Source organism: Meles meles, chromosome 3, assembly GCF_922984935.1.
Source record: "Meles meles chromosome 3, mMelMel3.1 paternal haplotype, whole genome shotgun sequence".
Lineage (NCBI taxonomy): Eukaryota > Metazoa > Chordata > Mammalia > Carnivora > Mustelidae > Meles > Meles meles.
In genome coordinates, this window is record NC_060068.1 from 80,031,932 (window position 1) to 80,051,548 (window position 19,617).

Here is a 19,617-nt window from a genome sequence, read left to right on the forward strand (position 1 = left end):
GGGCGGGCGCGGGCGGGCGGGCGGAGTGGGGGACTCTCCCGGCGCTGACATTTGCAGGCTGCCCTCCTGATTGGTCCCCTCGCAGAGCTGCTCACGGGTTCATTCAACTGTTAAGCACCTCCCCGTCTCTCTAAAGGACATTATAATGCAAGAAGCCCCCTTTTTAACCACAAACCGAATTTTCTTTCATTTAGGTGATCTATATATATCTATATCGTATAGCTTATAGCTTATATCTATTTTAAATAACTTAAAGCCGCTAAAATTTGGGGGGGAACAGCTTTCGCCCTGGAGCGGTGCGCGATGCTGTCTCACGCCGACCTCCTGGACGCCAGGCTAGGTGAGTGCGCGCCTCTCGCCCGGGCAGCCAGGAGAAGCCCGGGCAGGAAATTGTCAATTTGTTCCTTATTTTACCTTAATGCGCCCTAAATGGACTAATTTCTTTAAAAGTAATTGTGCTGCATTAAAGTTTAATTTGATTTAACATCGTCTTAAAAAAAATCTATGGAATATGTAGATCCAAAAAGGACTAGGGAAATGTTGTTATTTTTGTCCCCCCCCCTTGTTATTATTAATTTTTTTTTTGAACGGCAATCTACCCTGAGATAATTTGTTCGGAGGTGTTTTTCTTTCTCTCTTTTCCCTGCCTGTTTGCTTTGATTGGGATTTTTTTCTCCTCTTTTTTCCTTTCTCTCTCCCACTACCTCTTTCTCTACCCCTCATCTAAGTATGGTTGAATTTGTAAAAATCTGGCATAAAAGAGAAGCCGCTGCAATCGAGGCGGATTTTCTGTGTGTTCACTGAGAAAGGAGAAAAGCCAAATTCATTCCTACAGGCATCGCCGCCTGCAAGGGACTCGGCATTGACAATGTCTGAGGGGAACGCGCCTTTTATTTCTCCGGAAAGAAAAGTTGAATTCTCTGAAGTTTGATTCACTATTCTGTCTACTTGAGTTTCCTTAATGCGGTCTGGGTTGCTGAGCTCTGGGTTTCCGGTTTGGGAATCTTTGGTGATGGATGTGACTCCATTTTCCAAACACTTTCTCTGATTTGAGGGAGAGGCGGAGCTGATTTGGGTTGATTTCAGAGGGTGGAAGGCTCGGAGAATTATTCATCTTCCAAAAGTGAGAGGGAATCGGCTGAGGGCCGGCGGTAGAGTTCGCTAAGCTGCCTAAGCGCAGGTGGGGCAGCAACCAAGGAATCGCTAAATTTTCTTTCTTTCTTTTCTACCCCCTCACCCCCACCCCGCCTACCTCAACCTGGTCCAAGGTCCAAGGGGCGTCGGGGGTACTGTTCATGAAAGGGACTCGGAGGCACGTTTCTTTGCCGGGACCGGGAGTGTTTCCTTGCGGGAGATACGAAAGCTTGTGCTGTATACTACGGGAGCCGGCTGCCGTGAGAGGGGAAAGAGCCGGGAGATGGTGCTCCAACCTGGCTGTCCAAATTCTGGGGAACCCAGCTGAGCATCCCGGGAGTTTCCTCTGTAGGGCGAACGTGGGTTGCGGAGGGAGCCGAGGATGGGGCTGAAGGAGGACCGCGAAGTGAGGACGGTCTCTCTTGGCATCGCCAGGAAAGTAGTGACCGCGATCCCCTTGCCTCCTCAGGTATGAAAGATGCCGCTGAGCTTCTGGGCCACCGGGAGGCGGTGAAGTGTAGGCTGGGCGTGGGGGGCTCCGACCCTGGGGGCCATCCGGGGGACCTAGCGCCCAACTCCGACCCAGTCGAGGGAGCGACTCTGCTGCCCGGGGAGGACATCACTACAGTGGGCTCTACGCCGGCCTCGCTGGCGGTGAGCGCAAAGGACCCGGACAAACAGCCGGGGCCCCAAGGCGGCCCGAACCCCAGCCAAGCCGGCCAGCAGCAGGGCCAACAGAAGCAGAAGCGCCACCGGACGCGCTTCACGCCCGCGCAGCTCAACGAGTTGGAGAGGAGCTTCGCGAAGACTCACTACCCCGACATCTTTATGCGCGAGGAGCTGGCGCTGCGTATCGGGCTGACCGAGTCGCGAGTGCAGGTACGCCGGGCTTGGGCGCGGGGGCAGCAGCCAAGGAGGGGCGGGAGGATATGGGCAAAAGAAGTGGGATCCTTCCCCTGCCGGGGTCCTGGGCTTGCGCTTCGGCTGCCTGTGAGTTTCGTGAACAAGCAGGGCCCCCTTCTCCCACCAGTAGAGTCACATTCCCACAGAAATGCCTCAAAAGCGAAGCCGCCGTTGTTCCACTGTTAGGTCGTCTCATTCGTCTTGACTGAGAAGGGAAGCTGCGAATCTTCCAGCCTCCGCACCTCCCAGCCTCTGCGTCTCCCTGGCGGCTAAGCCGAGCGCGCACCTCCACCCCAGCTCGAGTTATTGACAAGTATTTCATTACTCCCTAATGAGTCTATGTAAGGCGTCTAGATAAATGCGGGAATGCAACAGTTATCCAGAAAACTTGAAAAGGGAGAAAATAAGACATAATGGCACCTAAAAACAAACAAACAAACAAACAAACCACATCTGAGTTTCACCGTGTAACTTTATTCTCCTGAACATCTCCCTCCCGCCGCTCTTCGACAAAATACCCCGAGCTTTGAGGTTTGCAAAGGTTTTAAGCTTTGATGGTCTACCAGTACGCTGAGGGAGGCTGAAGAAATCCCCTACGGTCTCTGAGCCCTGGTTTTCCCCTAAGGAAACTGGGAGGAGGGGGATGAAGGCTTTCTGTTGTAGATATCCGATCTGAAGAAAGGACATTTAGGACAGGAAAGATTGACAGGTAGTAGACGAAATCATTACTGACCCCTTGTTCTCGTCCAACCACCCTTCAAGTTGTAAATTATATATAACTTATAAAATCACACTTATAACTTTTCTGAAAATTAGGGGAAAAAAGTATAAGGCCAGCGAATCTCAGATTTTTTTTTTTTGGCTTCTTAGAAGAATGAAAACAATATATCAGATATTTTATGGACAAGTGTGGAGGTGAAAGTCCAAGTCGCGCAGTTGGTCTTGAGCTATCCAAGGTTCTGAAAACCCTCCTTTCCTGCCTCCGATGTGGTATTTCTGTCATGCTGAGTATCAACTGTAGCTGTAGGTACTTTAATAAATTAAGTTTAAAGATATCAGTTCCTTTATATTTGATCTAAGAAGTAAGAGGCAAGGGTGTCCATAATCACAGGGTTGAATATTTCTTTGTGTGACGTTTTAAAGATAGTCTAACCTGGAAAAATAGCATATGCTTCTGTTCTAAATAGTCAGCAAATGGATATTATCATTGGGGACTTAAAGTGGTCAGATTAATACAGAAATAATCAAGGTATAATATAGATTACCATTTTTATTCAGTATAAGTCTGGGTGGTTTCATTAGTGAGCTTTGGAAGCCCTGAACCATGGGCCATTGAAATTAAACACCCAAAGAGTGTTAATTGCATTGTGCAGATATATACTATTGTGCAGATATATACTATTTATGTTTTTAAAAAATTTTACTTACCTTTTCTTTTGAAATCTGAAGTTGAGTCCAAACCTTAACAGAAATACACAATTTCAATACTTCCATTAAGGCTAATGATAATACTGGCTTGTTAAAATCTCGTAATTTCAAAATTCATAAATTCGCTTTTTGTCCCTCAAGAGAAATACTACCTGATAATTTTTGTTTTAAAGAATAAAATGCTGATGCTTAACCTAGACATAGTGGTAATTAGTTTAAATTAAAATAGAACTTAGAATCACAAATAAAATATAATTGGACAACTGACTTTATGAAAAAAGAAAATGAGGTCTATTAAACTTTATTAGGTCTTCCAAAGGTTAATGGCAGTGATTCTTTTAATATAAAAAGTTGTAAATGAAATACAATACAAACTGTGTTATAGAAAGTTATTTTCAAAAAGTACACAAAAGAATAATCAAGAAGAAAAAGACAAAGTACTTTAATTGTTCTTGCATAATGTTCAACAAAAGATAATAGCTTGAGGCTGCTGATAGGAACAATTTAATAGAATGGCAATTTCAATATTTTTAAAAATAATGTTTCATAGTTTAAAAAGTAATCAGATCAACATAACCTTCTTAATTAACATTTCAGAATGATTAACATTATGTAATGTAATGCAAAAATAATTTATGGAAAATGTATTTACTTCCCGATTCACTGTACCATTGCTCCTTGACCAAATTCAAATTAAATAGTAATTGGTTTATGTTCTTATATGATGAGTCCTTCATAGTTTTCTTTATACTTAACAGATTGCCACACATTCTTTTCAGTATGTGGGCCACTGCACTGATTAAAAATGACCTAAATATTTAATTTATTACAATTGTATGTTTTTAAAGATGTTTTTAAATTCTAGACTAACTGATCCAACACACTTATTTTTATCTATATCTGGTATATATCATACTTTTAAAGCATTTATTAAAGCACCTCTACTTACATGGAGGCCAATTCCATGTCTGATATCGCTTCCTTTTTCTGGCTAGTGTAATAAAACCATTCCTTTTATAGCATGCCATTATTAGAAACCAATTTCAGAATTATTTATAACCTGGAATGGCTTATTAAGCAGCAATGCGAGAATCATGCAAATTACGCGATCAAATGCAATATAATAAGCATAATCATTAGTCTCTAGCACGGATTAATTAACTTTCAATATTTTATTTACATAAAAACCAAATCAGTGAAATAACTTCTGCACAGTCAGGCTTGCCTTTCAATATTTTATACGAACAAAAATAATGTGCTGTAATTCCATTGACCGTGTCCCCCAGAATGGCCCTGTCACCTGCCACATCTTAATAGGGGGACAAGCTGAGAGTATTTTCTAGTTTTCTAATGGAATGAGAAATTGCATTTTCTTCCTCTCCCAGCACTATTAAAGTGTAATGAATTCGGCCCAGAGTTCACGGCTGGCTGATCGAAATGAACCTGAGATCTCGGCTTTAATACAGCTCCCCAGATTTCCTCCCAAATCTTCACATTAATCATTTGCTGGATTCCAATGAGATCTTCATAAAGCGTTTGCTTCGAGGGGGAAAAAAGTAATATTCTCTCTTTCTTCCTCTCTTTCTCTATTTCTGAGCCATTTATAGTTGGGGAATTAAACGGGCTATATATTTTAAAATACATTTACAGTATGTCTATATTACTGTAACAGCAGATATCATGAAAGTGGATTTTTAAATTCCAACCTCCATTAGATTCTCACTGTTGTATTAAGCATTTTCTGAGAAGAGCTGCATTTCAAACTGAGTACAAAGTTGGCCCGTGGCTGCGGTTAATATATTTTCTGCAGTTGTCATCTGTGCATTCTCAAAGTCTCCCTTAGGTTTTGCCTGCATTTTAATCCGTCATGCTCTAGTTTTCAAGTGGAAACATTCACATTTTAAAAACATATGCATCATAGCTTGGAACGGAGGTGCTCAGACCCCATGCAGATTTTTTTCCCAACCCCAGTAAGCCATGAAACATAAAAAATTTTGTAGCCATCATTTGACTACTAACCCTCAAACATAATTGAGCACGATTTTTCGATTATCCCTATAATACTTAGTTCTTTAACAGCTGTTCTTTTCCACCTGTGTCTGAGGTTCAGAAACCTTTCTAGTGGGTGTGTTTTACACTGAAATCCTATGGGGCAATCCTGCCCCTCTTCTTTCTTTCTGCTGCTTCTCTTCCTGCTCCCTCATAAATGTCCGCCACCTTGCTCCCCCACATTCCAAACATTCAAACATTCTCAGGACTCACTGACACTTTGCAGGATGTTAGGAACCAGTCTTTATAGATACCTTTCAAAATATATCTGGGTGTGGAATGTGAGATGGGACTGTTTGGAAATAGACACCATCCCTGTCTAGGGCTTCAGCCAGTCTACCTCCCCCCATTCCAGCTGTGGATGGGGAATGAAAGTGACCTGTGGCCGCAGGTCTCCTCGCCGTGTTTTCCTTGGCTTCTGCGGGTTACTCTCCACTCCAGGCCACTAACAGCTCAATTCGCTGCCGGCAGCATTGATCCCGGTTACTATCAAGGGCCCCGCAGCCTCATTAATTCGTCGTGCCACCAACTCAAAGGACTTTAGCAAGTAAGGGACCCAGCATCTTTATACAGTCCGGAACTAGGGGTAGGCAGAAACATGGCAAATGGGGTAGAAATCAGAGAAAGATAATATGGTGGGCAATGGTGCGAGTGTTGTGGCAGGGCCAGGCCCGACCCAAAGATAGGAGATAATTCTAGATTGCAAAGCCCTTCACATTGTTAAGCGTACAGTGTCTCCACCTGCATGGGTGTAACACACCTCTGTGAATAGCTGGCTCTCCAACAACAGGTTACGTCCATACTCATGACCCTTTATCTTGCAGAATAAACACTGAACATTAGTTTGGATTAACAGATGAATGGCCTTTTGGTCACGAATATGGTCAAATTGCATTTGCCAAATTCTGAGAGGAAACTCATCAGTACCTGAGCCGTGTCTCACATCATTTGTACATGCACAGTAAACCTCCACCTAACTAGATGTAAACTGAAAGCCTGCCATGTAGGTATGCTGCGAATTATTATGACGATTTTTTAAAATATCGAATTAAAAAAATAAATATCAAATTCAAATATAAGGAGACAGGAGGCTACCTTGGTCAGGCAGGTCTGACATCTTTTTTTTTTTTTTTATTAAAGATTTTATTTATTTATTTGACAGAGAGAGAGATCACAAGTAGGCAGAGAGGCAGGCAGAGAGAGAGGAGGAAGCAGGCTCCCTGCGGAGCAGAGAGCCCGATGTGGGGCTCGATTCCAGGACCCTGAGATCATGACCTGAGCCGAAGGCAGCGGCCTAATCCACTGAGCCACCCAGGCGCCCCAGGTCTGACATCTTTAAGAAGAAACTTTCCTTCCCGTGGTAGCGAATATGACATTAATAGGCAAATTTGTTTGGTAAGTTCAGAAATTCAGGGTTATTATGAATAAAGAATGAGTAGAAAGTTTATTTTTATTTGGACTATATTTTATCAAACACATCTCCTTTAAAAAGATATGTGGCTACTGGATCTACGCAATATTAAATTTGATTCATTCCTAGTGTGAGCTTTAAACCTGACCTTTAATTTGTAGTCAGAAAATTTGCTTTCAGTTATAGATGAAACAGAGGAAACAGAGAGGGGGGTCTTGCAGAACTGGAGGCCCTATAGCCTCGTGTCCTCAGTAAGTTTCTGAAAATAGACTGGCAGGCCCCGGGCTCTGGCAGCAGATTCCAGTGTATCTGCACAACTCAGATAAAAGGTGCCGTTAGAGGGGTTTGAGAATGAGGCAAGGAGACTTGTGGCAGAAGCACCAGTCGCCGGGAATCACAAGTCACGGTGGCGACCCAACCAACACCTTAGCTCAGTGCCGCTCACTTTCCCACATGGATCACTATATTAACCTCTCCGCTCTGTCATCCGTGGCGTTAGGGGTTTTCCTTTGTTTTTCGATTTTGAGACCGGCTATGTCATGCACAGCCTTTCATCAATTTCCAAATTTCCAGCGTTTCTGAAAATTCCATACCCCATCAGTGTTATAAGGCACGCTATTAAGCCACATGGGTACACATGTTTATCTTCATTTGTACACCTGTGGGTCCAATTTTGACACATGCCTGCCTGCAGACTTGTGCATCTAAGCAGTGCACAGAATGTGCCAGCATGCTGGGGCGTGGTGAACGCCGCGCGCGGTAGTGTATTCGCACCGAGTGTAGGAGCTCGGGGGGGGGGGGGGGGGGGGGGCACGACTACTCAGGACCCCGGAAGTGGGTGCTTGCTGAGTGCCCCGGGAGCGGGTTTTCTCCAGCTGACCAAGAACCGCGGTCTCTGGCTGGCCGTGGGGGCGCGTTGGGTCGAAGGCGCTTGTTCCACCTGGGGCAGGGTCTGACGCAGGTTTCTCAGGCTCAAGCCCCCGCCCCTCCGGGCAGGTCGGCTTGCTGATAGCGCTCTGTCTGTCTCCCGCCCCGCTCCAGGTCTGGTTCCAGAACCGGCGCGCTAAGTGGAAGAAGCGCAAGAAGACCACCAACGTGTTCCGCGCGCCCGGGACGCTGCTGCCCACGCCAGGCCTGCCTCAGTTTCCGTCAGCCGCCGCCGCGGCCGCCGCCGCCATGGGCGACAGCCTGTGCTCCTTCCACGCCAACGACACCCGCTGGGCGGCGGCGGCCATGCCGGGCGTGTCACAGCTCCCGCTGCCGCCGGCTCTGGGCAGGCAGCAAGCCATGGCGCAGTCGCTGTCCCAGTGCAGCCTGGCGGCCGGGCCGCCGCCCAACTCCATGGGCCTATCCAACAGCCTGGCGGGCTCCAACGGCGCGGGGCTGCAGTCGCATCTTTACCAGCCCGCCTTCCCCGGCATGGTGCCCGCCTCCCTCCCCGGCCCCAGCAACGTCTCCGGCTCGCCCCAGCTCTGCAGCTCCCCGGACAGCAGCGACGTGTGGCGGGGAACGAGCATCGCCTCCCTCCGCCGCAAGGCGCTAGAGCACACAGTCTCCATGAGCTTCACTTAATGCAGCCGAGCCCAGCCTGCTCCGCCCCCGGCGCCGCCCCCAGGGCCGCCCCGAGGTCCTTCGGCGCGCGCCCGGGCCCCCGCTCCCTGCCCGGGCCCCTGCCCCGGCGCCCGCCCCATCCCCGCCCGGCCTCCGCCACTTCTCGTTTCGTTCTCTCCTCTCTCGTTCGCTCTCTCGGGCTCACCCCAAGCCCCAGCCCGCGAGGCCTCCCCTCCGCCTGATTTCGCTCGCCCCAGTCCCCTCTCCCCCTCCCCACCCCCAGCTCCTCTTCCGGTCTCGCCTAATCTTCCCTGGCCCCCTTCTCCCGCGCCTCGCCCTACCCTTCGCAGCCACCCCCGGCCACCCGGCTCGCACGTAGCGTGCTCGCGCCCTCCTCCCAGCCTTCCGACTGGCGGCATTCTCACCTACACCTTCAACACGACGCCTACGACCCCCTCGCCCGCCGCCTCCCTTCGGGTCCCTTCTTTACCCGCACCTCACACTCCTCCTCCCGCGCCCTGCAAAAAGCATCCTTCCCGCCATTTTACTTACCAGGGAGTCGACTCAGGATCTGAAATCAGACACCAATGGACTGGTTTGTGGGCAGAAACACACACATTCGCACTCTCGCTCACTCTCAGACACTACATACACTCGCGCACACACACATACACAGTGCACCTAGGTCACACACGGACGTGTTCAAGGGACAGCACAATGTTAGGGATTTTCGTCTTAAAGGAGGACAAGCATCTGCTACAACCGCCTCATCTGAGGGCCCAACGGACATAATTTGATTTATCCCTGTATTCTTTCTCCGAACTCCTGATTTTTTTTTTTTTTTCCTCTCCCACCACCCGACCTTTGCCCCATCCACGCAGTGACATCCATGCAGCCCTCTATTGGCTTGCAAAAGAACACTTTTATTTTATCTTACTTTTATTTTCGTAAGCACAACTGTGTGAGGTTATTGAAGGGAAGGCTTCTCAGGAGGAACATGCCAGTGGATTGGGTGGCTGGAGTAGACTAAAGCAGTCATGTGATGAACAAGAGGTGATCCTACCCATTTTGATAAGTCTTTATAAGGAAGAATAAAGTAAACGTAAGAAAATTTTCCTTTTGTAAAAGTAAAAGCCACATCTCTTTTCTGGATCCTTCAGGACTGGGGTTTGTTTGCTTCCTTTTCCGTTTCTCTCTCCTCGCTGCTCTGTGCCCTAGGTTGTTTTGTGGTCGTCCTGTCGTCCCTCGTGCCCCTCGGCCACCGCCCTGGCCCTTGCCGGCTGCCGATGGGTGCACTTGGACATCTACAACCCTGCAACTTTGTACAGAGAAACACAATCAGCTCTTTCTGCATGTGCTGGTCAAATCCAAACCCAGAGAACAGAAGCGCTTTCGAAGAATGAACAAACATGTGAAATAGGATGTTTTGTGTAGATAAAGCATTCTTGTTACATACTGGTCAATTTGTGATATGTTTTAACTTATTGTCTGTGCTTATTTATGGAATTTGGTTTTCTTAATAAATGTTTGAGCTAATATAAAGCATATTATTTGACTTTTCCGGACAAGTTTATATCAAGTTAAATGTAAATGGTTAAAATAAAATCATTTTCAGTATGTGATATGGAGAATGATGGGTTTTGTTGTGGCTGAATTTCAGGAGAGGGTCTCATGGGGGAGGGGGAGAGAGCTCGTCCTGTGGGCTCTCAATTCGAGCTCAACCCGGCGGCGGCGGGATCCCGAGTTGGGCGATCCCTGAGTTGGGGATCCCCAGCTCTCCACCGTTTCCGGGTTGCACCGCAGCCCAGTCACCCTCTCCCACACAGCTTCTAGGCTAGGCGACTGCGCCTCGAATCGTAGGCCGGAAGTTAGAAGGCCGTGCGCTCGGAGGGCCTCACGAGAGCTCGAGGCCTCGCGAGGTTTTGAGCCACCCCGGGCCTAGGAAGCCCGAGATAGGCCTCAGGGCCCAGCTGCTGGCACTAAAAGCAGGGCGTAGGCTTGATAAGCTTTGCGTATGAAAGGTTTCCCGTGGGCAAAGGAGTGGAGGGTGAGCGTGGTCCGTTTGCGTGCGTGTGTGAGGGGCAGGCTGTAGGTGAGAGGAAGGATCATAGTGAAGGAAGCCTGGGAACCTTCTGGTGTCACCCAAAGTCTCATCTGACCCCAGGTACACAGTGGCTGTGAAAGGGCCGGGTTGGAGGGAGGTGGAGTGTGCCAGAGTGTGGGGGAAGGTCGTGATTTCCTTTCCTAGGCCCTAGGCCTCCGGGCCTTCTGAAAGAGGCTACCCGGTCCCTTTGGGTCCTCAGGATGTAGGCTTGGGCTTCCGGTACTGGGACTTGGGACCTCCCAAGCAGAGGGAAACTGCACATCAGAGAAAGTTCCCCGGAACTACGTGGCTGTGGGCTGTGCCTCTCAGGTTTTTGCCTCATCTGGCCACTCTCATTTTCTCAGGGTCCTTACTTGGTGCAAGTTAAATTCGAATATATCCACGTGCTCGGGGGACAGCCCCACACTAACTAGTAGCGGAAAATTGCCGTTTCTTTGGTAGTCTGGGAGGGAAGGTTGTGGGTGTGTTTTAAACTTGGAGGCAAATCAATATCACAGGCATTCTTTGGAAGACTAATCAAAATCGATCTTGTAGTTTAAAATTTAAGGGTCATTATAGGCATTGAGAGTGCACCCTTTCCCATGGGAAGATTTCTCATTTGGTTGAGTAAATCCTAAAAAGACCCTCGCCCTAGAATACAGTTTTGAACCGCTGGGCTACATGTGAATTCTAGGAACTATTAATTGTTACTCAGCTAAGAGCAGTGAAATCTCCTCGAAGGCAAGACAAAAAGCCATGATTTTCTATGATAAAGAAAAATTATATCTTCGTGTTGCCTTAGGAATTAGAGGTAAAATTGGTGGGTAGGGTTCACGGAATATTTCAATTCTACATTTTCTAAAGCGTATTTTTAGTATAAAGTTAAAATATTAAAGAAGATAAAAACATGCTCATTTGGGATTTCAGATAAAAATGGAGCATTTCTGTATTTTAGAATTCCAGAATTTATCGACATAATCACATTTCTGAAATGTCTGTAGATGAAAAATATGTTTTCTTGTTTTTACATTTCATCATATTCTCTCTTAACTTAGTGCTTTTAAAAAAAATTGAAATCGTAGCTACTGTAATCTCAAGTCACATTTAAGAGATCAGTACAAATTATAGATTGCTTTACCAGTGAGCATGGAAGGTTGTTTACAAGGATGCTAATTTTACAGCTTTTTTATGCTGCTATAAAGCATAACTTTATGATGTAGGAATGCAATAAAGGATGCTAAATGGAATCTTTAAAAATTGTATTTATCAAAGGCAAGGGAAATCTTTCCTTTGAAAAAAAATGGGCCAACTCAGAACACTGATGAGAAGTTACAAATCAACTGAAGTGATAGATGCTTTCAAAGATACTTATATTTCATGATATAGTGGTTATTTATCAGTATTATAATGAAAGTGTACATTTTTTCACTTGACCTGACTTTAGAATAATATTTGTTTCTATAGCAATAGATTTCTGTATTAAGAATTCTGAATATTTTTAATGTTATATATGCTATTAGCATAAGGGAAGGCAATCTGGTCTAAACTGTGAAAGTTGACAGTTTAGCAGAGATAAAAATGAGAGAATGAAAACTTTAATCCTAAGTCTGAAAGATTTCTGCATTTTGAGGGAGGGAAAAAATCTAAAAACAAAATAAAACTTCTTAGTATTTTTTGCTTTTTATCAGCAGCAATTGTGTCTCAAACTGTTGAAGTTATATTAATAATTACATTAAAAATAAAGGCAATAATGAAGTTATATTAATAATTACATTAAAAAATAAAGACAATAATGATGACTGATATTAGAACACAAGGTAGATAAGTACAACACTCTGGATGTTCTGCCTCTAATGAATTGTACTTTTTGCTGAGTTGCCTGTTTGGCATTGAATACTGTCACCACATGCTGGCTAGAAAAAGTCAAAGTTTATCATGATGTTACTATGTGATTGATTTATTTGAATATACATATTCATCCTTGTGTATTTTTTCCCCTCAGGATTGGTACTAAATATATGTGGCATAACATGATGGCCTGTTAATGATGTGCACTTAGTTTATCTTTTGTTGATGGTGGAAGAAATAGGGTATAGGAATTCAACCTACCAAAGATTGGTGTTAAGTATTAAATACAAAATAGGATGTGGAGTAATTTGGGTAAATCAGGGTAGATGTAAGTGGAGAATACGGATGAAATCCTAACATTGGAGCCATTTATGTTTGATGTCCTCAGTGACTGCTTCCTGTAAAAATGAAAATGTTTTTATTTTGGATTATGGACTGTGTATTTTAATTTTTAGGATAAAGAAAAAACTGAGCCCACAAAGATGTGTCTTCTAGTAATGGCAGTAGTTAACCTGTCAGTTGAAAGAATGTAACCTTCCTTTTCTCCTTTTCCTGACATAAAGGTAATCTCATCTGAGGGCATTTATGTGAAGAAGTAACAGCATGGCATGGTGAAACTACTGGCTCATTAATCCTGGCATCTACTTCCTACAGGGTTCCTTGATTAGTTAGATTCATTCGGTGGGCATTTCGGAGTTTTTGATTTGTCACCATTGACTAGGTTCACTGAGTTCAGGCTAAATTGAGCCAGAAGCAATGTTTATTAGTAATTTTGTAGTACAGGCTACCCTAATAATTCAGCCCAAATATCTCATCTGAAAAATATCCATTCACCCTCGCTTCTAATGTGGGTTGCAGCTGTGTTCGTAGGGAATTGAAAGAACACAAGTGATTGGGCATGTATTTTCTAAATTATTAATATGATGGCTAATAGCTGTAAACCCATCCTCGTATCCAATGCAGAAATTAAGATTAATTTTACAAATGAAAGCAGCAACAAAGGGGGGCACCCCCTGCCTGCTTCTTTGCTCTCATCAGTACAGAGCTTTTGGTATAGGAACCGTGGGCTGTTTAGCATGTGGTCATTATAGAGAGAAACAGAACAATGCCTTTTGCTTTTCTTTTTGCGTGCTTCACCAAAATAAGACATGCATTTATAAGATTTACTAGAAAGTGCTTTTAAGGAATTTTAGGCACAAGCTATGAAGAGGCCCTCTCTTGATTTTGACAAAGTCACAATCAGTCTTTAAGCAGATGTAATTAGTTGTTTGTGCGATTAAACTCATCTTCGTTCCACATGATCAAATAGCGTATATATCCAAGTTTCCATCTTTAAAGCTGAGTTGAATTTGAGAGAGACTTGTTGCAGTTGCTCATGCTGCCACAATCCCCTTTAGGTCTGAGTTGGAGTAATTCACAAGTAGCAGGGTTAATTAACCCACGTGACATATATAGTGTATGTTCTTTATATCTTTCACTGAAATGTCACAGGGCTTTATATGCTTTTGCTCACAGTCATTACTGAATCTGTTTAAGATGAACTCAAACAAGGTCGGATTAAGAACTCTAGAAACCCTTACTGAAAAGACGATATGTGATTCTTAAGAAATTAAAAAATAAAGGTACTAGTAAAACACAAAACGTAGGTATACTGACAGTAAAATAAGATCTTTCTAGATTTTATAATTGCAAAATTCTGAATGAGTTCAATAAGGCTGAGCTGTTTTCTTGCTGCCCTTGTGTTATTAATCATCACATGCTTAGTCTGCCATTGGTACTCCAACAGTGATTTCAGAAAGAATATTTTCAGATGGTGTTTATTACTTTTCCTCTAGTACCTTACATTTGAACCCTTTTTTTCAGCTTGCAGAGCATACTATCTCTTTTTAATCATTATGTCACCTTTATGAAGTAGATATTATAATCTGTATTTTACAGATGAAGATACTGAAACTCCCAGAGACTAAATGACTTGTCCAAGGTCACATACCTAATAAGTGGCAGAGATAATTTTTTAGGTTAGGTCTTCAGATCTTTCAGCAAAACCATAGTATATGTGATATGTAGATATTGTTTTTATTCTTAAAATATTTTCAAGGAAGAAACTAAATCACTTCCTTTACTTAGAGGTTTAACAATCGAGCCCTATTATTTAAATAGGACAGGTGATTTTTGACAGTACATGATAGCTGCATTAAAATTAAACATGGTTTCAAGAGTCTAGAAAACACCTTTCCTCTTCAACTTTACCCTCTCTCTAGAAATGAATTCAAGATGGTTCTACCACGCCAACGAGAAGACTCTTTATTGTGTGAAGAATCTTTATCAATGGAGCTGTTTTCTTGTGATTTGAGCTTTGGGCTGATGTAACAAGCAACCTGGGAATGGGCTCTGAGAGTACTTTGGGGGAGGGTGTGCTGGCATTGTAAGGGGGAGGGGATGGTTTGACTGTCCACAAGGGAAAGCATTCTTGAATCCCTTGGTGCTACAGATATGTTTCTTTTTTTTCCCTGCAAGATTTTGTAGGGAGATCTTTTGATGTTGCTTAGTATATTAAATAGTCACAACTCAGGATAATCTGTTTCTCATCTTTCTGTCCTTCACATATTAGAGACCTACTGTCAATCATAGAGTCATAAAATCTTAGCATTTGAAGGGATATTTGAAATTACCTAGTTCACATTCCCTGATCACAGTTATTCTTTTTCATTTATCGCCAAGTGGACTTGCAGATTCTGGTTGATCACAAGACAGATCTCCAATATTGGCCCAACAGCCAGGGAGTCCTTCGTTTTATTGACCTAGTCTGCTTCCTATTCTTGCAGTTACAGTTTTGCCTCATTATGACTTTATATCACATTTCTCAGTACTGAGCTGATTTTCATTTTTGGCCTTCTGTTAATATTTCTATCAGCATAAGACTAGGTTATGGTATGGTACCACATAATCCTTTCTCTGACTTTACACAACCCATGTTTATTTCTTGCTCACAAAAATTCCACTGTAAATTAAGTGATTCTCAAGGACAGCTCCCCTTCATGTAGTGACTCAGAGATCCAAACTGTTTTCAATTTGTGGTTTGACCACCTCATTATGGGGTTTCCACAGTCTTTTGGGAAGGAGAAGAGAGAGCTTCAAGGCTCTAACTGGCTCTAATGCTTTGGCTTGGAAACTTCTGCTCCTGGTCCAATAAGCAGGAACTGGTTACATGGTTTCCTCTAACTGCAAGAGGGCTGGCCAGTGTAGGAAAGCACATGGATATTCAGTGAGTGGAAAATATCTCCACAGTCTTACTCTCTCTGTCATAAGCACCTTTAGTTCCTTTAACTAAACATGTTTTTCCTGTAACATGTTTTTCATACTTAGAAGTCAGCAACTACTTTTTTGTGCTTACTATCAAGACAGCAGAGATGGGGGTGCCAGAGAAATAGATGATGTACAAGCTTTATTTTCTCTCTCTCTCTCTCTTTTAAGATTTATTTATTTATTTTAGAGAGATAGAGCTTGGGGGAAGGTGTAGAGGGAGAGGAAGAGCGAGAATCCTAAGCAGACTCCCTGCTTAGTGCAGAGCCTAATGTGGGGCTCCATTTCAGTGATCCTGAGAGCGTGACCTGAGCTGAAACCAAGAGTCGGCTGCTTAACCGCCTGAGGCACCCAGACGCTCCAATGTCCAAGCTCTTGAGGATCCTACATATAGATGGTGAGATAAGAAAAGTATGTTTTTAGAAGAAAACTACACAAGGCCATTTTTAATGGTTTGATCAAGTGCTAAGGACTCTGACCTATATAATAAACACAGTGCAAATTTGAAGAAGTGGGATATCATTGGGGCTAGAATTCCTGGGTAAGGCTTCCTGAAGGAACTGGGCCTCATAGGATACCAATATCTCCCTTTAGGATTTTCTTTTCCACTTTACTGAAATTCTTTGACTTCTCCTTGTGGGCTTTATATTCAGATCAATAAATTAGGTGTTGTGGTATATTTATCTCTATTATTACACAGTTCTCTATTATCGTCCTAAATTTGGAGCCATTGTTCAGATTTAGGTCTCTAATGACTAGGACAAGCTATGGTGGACCATCTGCCATACTCATATTACTAACCGTTTATAATCTCATATAGTGTTATAGTATCACTGATGGATAGTATGTAGTGTTGATACAGTATCACCACATGGATAAATCATAGCAATGTAATTCCCCAATATCTAGCATTGACTCTGGCACATAGTAGGAGCTCAATAGATGTTTATTAAGTTGAATTTAGGTCAGATGTGTTAGTGTTAATGCTCCCAGCTTTTTACACTGGCTACTTGTCTGTTAGATCTAGGGGAGTAGTTACCAATTAAAAAATACCTGAATTAAAGGGTATATATGATTATTAAGATGAAAAATAAATCATTCCTGACTATTAGCAAAATTATGTTTCATTCCCATAAAAAGAGACCATTCTCATCCTATGGTGAGCTCAGTGCTTACTTGGAGTAAACTAGTCACCCATGGGAGGCCAATTACCTTTCCCAAAGAGCTGGGCTACCATGTAGTGTCTTTACAAAGATAATTTAGTAAATGATGCCTTGGTATCTTGGAAGAGTTAATATGCCACTCTGAGAAACTCCAGTGACAGGATTGTTTCCCACAATAGAGGGAGGAGCACACGCTTGCCAGGAAACCTGCTATCTTAGATTTCCCTGTTGGAAAACTTAAGAGCTTCATTTTCATTTTAAGCCTAGTGGCTTCTCAGAGAACTGGTTGTATGGTATGAGACATTTAGGATTTGAAGAGCTATGATGAGAATTTTCTCTTTAGGCATGCTAACTCCATAGCAGGGCCTAGAGGTTCTGCTATGGGTTGCTTTGGACACCCTGGATTAGGAGATTGGGGCTTCTCAAGGACTTTTTTTTTTTTTTTTTTCCCCTTTTCACTGTAGAAGAACAGTCCTTGCCCCCACTGTGCTGTAGTGGAGGACCATGAAGATAGGCAGCATGGTTTGGAAATGATCGTTGTAATCCTTGATCAGCTATTACCGAACTGTGATCTCAGTTGTTTCTTGCAGCTATGAGCTTCTATTTCCTCATCTCTCACCTGAGATTCTTTCCCATTGCTGACCGTCTCTAAGAATGCTGTAAGTCTGTATGGGCGACCAGTGTGGAGGTGTCAGTTTAAAAATACTTGTTAACCGGGGGCCTGGGCAGGTCTTTGTCTAATCTTCCTTTTAAAGGTATTGTTCTTTTATTTGGGAGGAGAGGATCTGCTTGTGAGTCAAGTCGGCCTTTTGTTAAGGGGGTGAACAGGTGAGCACATAACATCAGTGCCGTGCTGAAGAGTTGCTGCCACTGACAACATCCCTCACCTCCTCATAATAGGACCCAGGCAAGGGGTTGGGACTGCATTGGGGTTATTTTCCAGAATAGGAAAGGAAGATTGGAATATGCAAGAACTTAACTTCCAATAGAAAACATGGCTGTGCCAAGAAATCCTCATCCCTGCCCTTAAATCATTAGTGCAACTGGGTTTTTATGTCATCCAGTAAAGTATGGTTAGTCCACGGATTCAACTGAAAAGGAGAAATTAGAAAGAAAATAGACAGTCTAGACATGTTCTCCTATCAAAAGCACTCAGTAAATTTTGGTTGGATTGACTGGATTTATATAGTACTAGTTCTTTGTATAAAGTTAGCAAGGCAACTGGACAACTACTTAGAAGTTGGTACGTGGTCCTGTCCGTGTATTTATTTAGTTGCCAAGGCAGTGCTAGGTGTTTATGGCCACATGGGAGAACAAAAAGAGTGGGCAGCTTAGTGGCTGTTCAGGTGAGTGCATGGACATAGGCCAGGAAGTATCTCTGCTCATACCTCTTTTTATGTATGGGTGAAGGCAGAGAGTTCAAGTCCAGGGGGAAGTACGTGGAGTTTTTAGGAGGCTTGGGGTTTCTTCCCTCCCTCGACATTTTTAGTCAGGACCTTCTCCTTCAAATCCTTTTCCCCATTCAAAATAGGAAGCTAGCTGTTACCATTTACATTTTTTTTTAAAGATTTTTATTTATTAATTTGTCAGAGAGAGAGAGCGAGAGAGGGCACAGGCAGACAGAATGGCAGGCAGAGACAGAGAGAAAAGCAGGCTCCCCGCCGAGCACGGAGCCCGATGTGGGACTCGATCCCAGGACGCTGGGATCATGATCTGAGCCGAAGGCAGCTGCTTAACCAACTGAGCCCCCCAGGCGTCCCACCATTTACATTTTGACTGAATAAATTTAAAGCACTATGCTAACTCATCCATTTCAAACTCTTTACGTTTAGTGAGGAAGGAATATCTTTATTTTAATTTAAAAATTAACCATTAGGAAGCAAATATGAATGATGTTGGAGACAGAGTGTTTGCACAGGGGTATTCTTCAGTTTAAGGAAAGTATACCACACCTGAGACTGGCTCCCCAGATAAACCTACTTTAGTTGTACAGGGATCCTCCAGAAGTTGGAGAAAAAGGAGTGAAGAAAAATAGTCTTGGTGTGGAAGGTGGAACATGGGTATACTTTGTTATTCTTCAAATGGTATATATATTCTTTTGTTTGTTGGACATATTTCACAATAAGAAAAAACAACAAAATTATCATCTGTCATTTCCTCCCTGTCACAGTGTCCTGTCTTCAGATGTCAGCTTTTCTAGAGTAATGAAGATTTTACAGATTTCCTTAGAGATTGATTGTCTAAAAACTTCTAAGACTACAGAGGCACCTTCTACATTGTTCACTTCTCCTAGGTGACATCCTGGGCTCCACAGTCACTTGGGCCATTTATCTCTCTCCTAGCGTTAAAGTAGTCTTCCCCACACACTGCTCCCCTACAAAAACAAACAAACAAAAAAACCCAAACCACCTCTTTTTGTTCCCTATCTTTATTCCTCTGCTTTGAAATCCTAAGACTCGATTTTTTAAAATTTATTTCTTTTCAGCATAACAGTGTTCATTGTTTTTGCACCACACCCAGTGCTCCATGCAACACGTGCCCTCCCTATTACCCACCACCTGGTTCTTCAACCTCCCACCCCCCCACCCCTTCAAAACCCTCAGGTTGTTTTTCAGAGTCCATAGTCTCTCATGGTTCACCTCCCCTTCCAATTTCCCTCAACTCCCTTCTCCTCTCCATCTCCCCATGTCCTCCATGTTCTTTGTTATGCTCCACAAATAAGTGAGACCATATGATACTTGACT

At 43.6% G+C, this 19,617-nt stretch overlaps 1 protein-coding gene across 1 annotated transcript; it reads left to right on the forward strand.

The window, feature by feature from the left end:
• Positions 1 to 303: 303 nt before the first annotated feature.
• LOC123938019 (orthopedia homeobox) lies at positions 304 to 8,497 on the forward strand. Its single transcript, XM_045998927.1, has 3 exons — positions 304 to 340; positions 1,604 to 2,013; positions 7,967 to 8,497. Exons 1-3 carry the CDS (start codon positions 304 to 306, stop codon positions 8,495 to 8,497), a joined length of 978 nt encoding a protein of 325 aa, XP_045854883.1.
• Positions 8,498 to 19,617: the final 11,120 nt, after the last annotated feature.

What these genes read in the sequence shown, in the direction of transcription:
- LOC123938019 (XM_045998927.1), top strand. Translation starts at nt 304, where the DNA reads ATGCTGTCTCACGCCGACCTCCTGGACGCCAGGCTAG. An exon ending in CCTCCTGGACGCCAGGCTAG is followed by an intron (nt 341 to 1,603) that starts GTGAGTGCGCGC and finishes TTGCCTCCTCAG; the next exon opens with GTATGAAAGATGCCGCTGAG. An exon ending in TGACCGAGTCGCGAGTGCAG is followed by an intron (nt 2,014 to 7,966) that starts GTACGCCGGGCT and finishes GCCCCGCTCCAG; the next exon opens with GTCTGGTTCCAGAACCGGCG.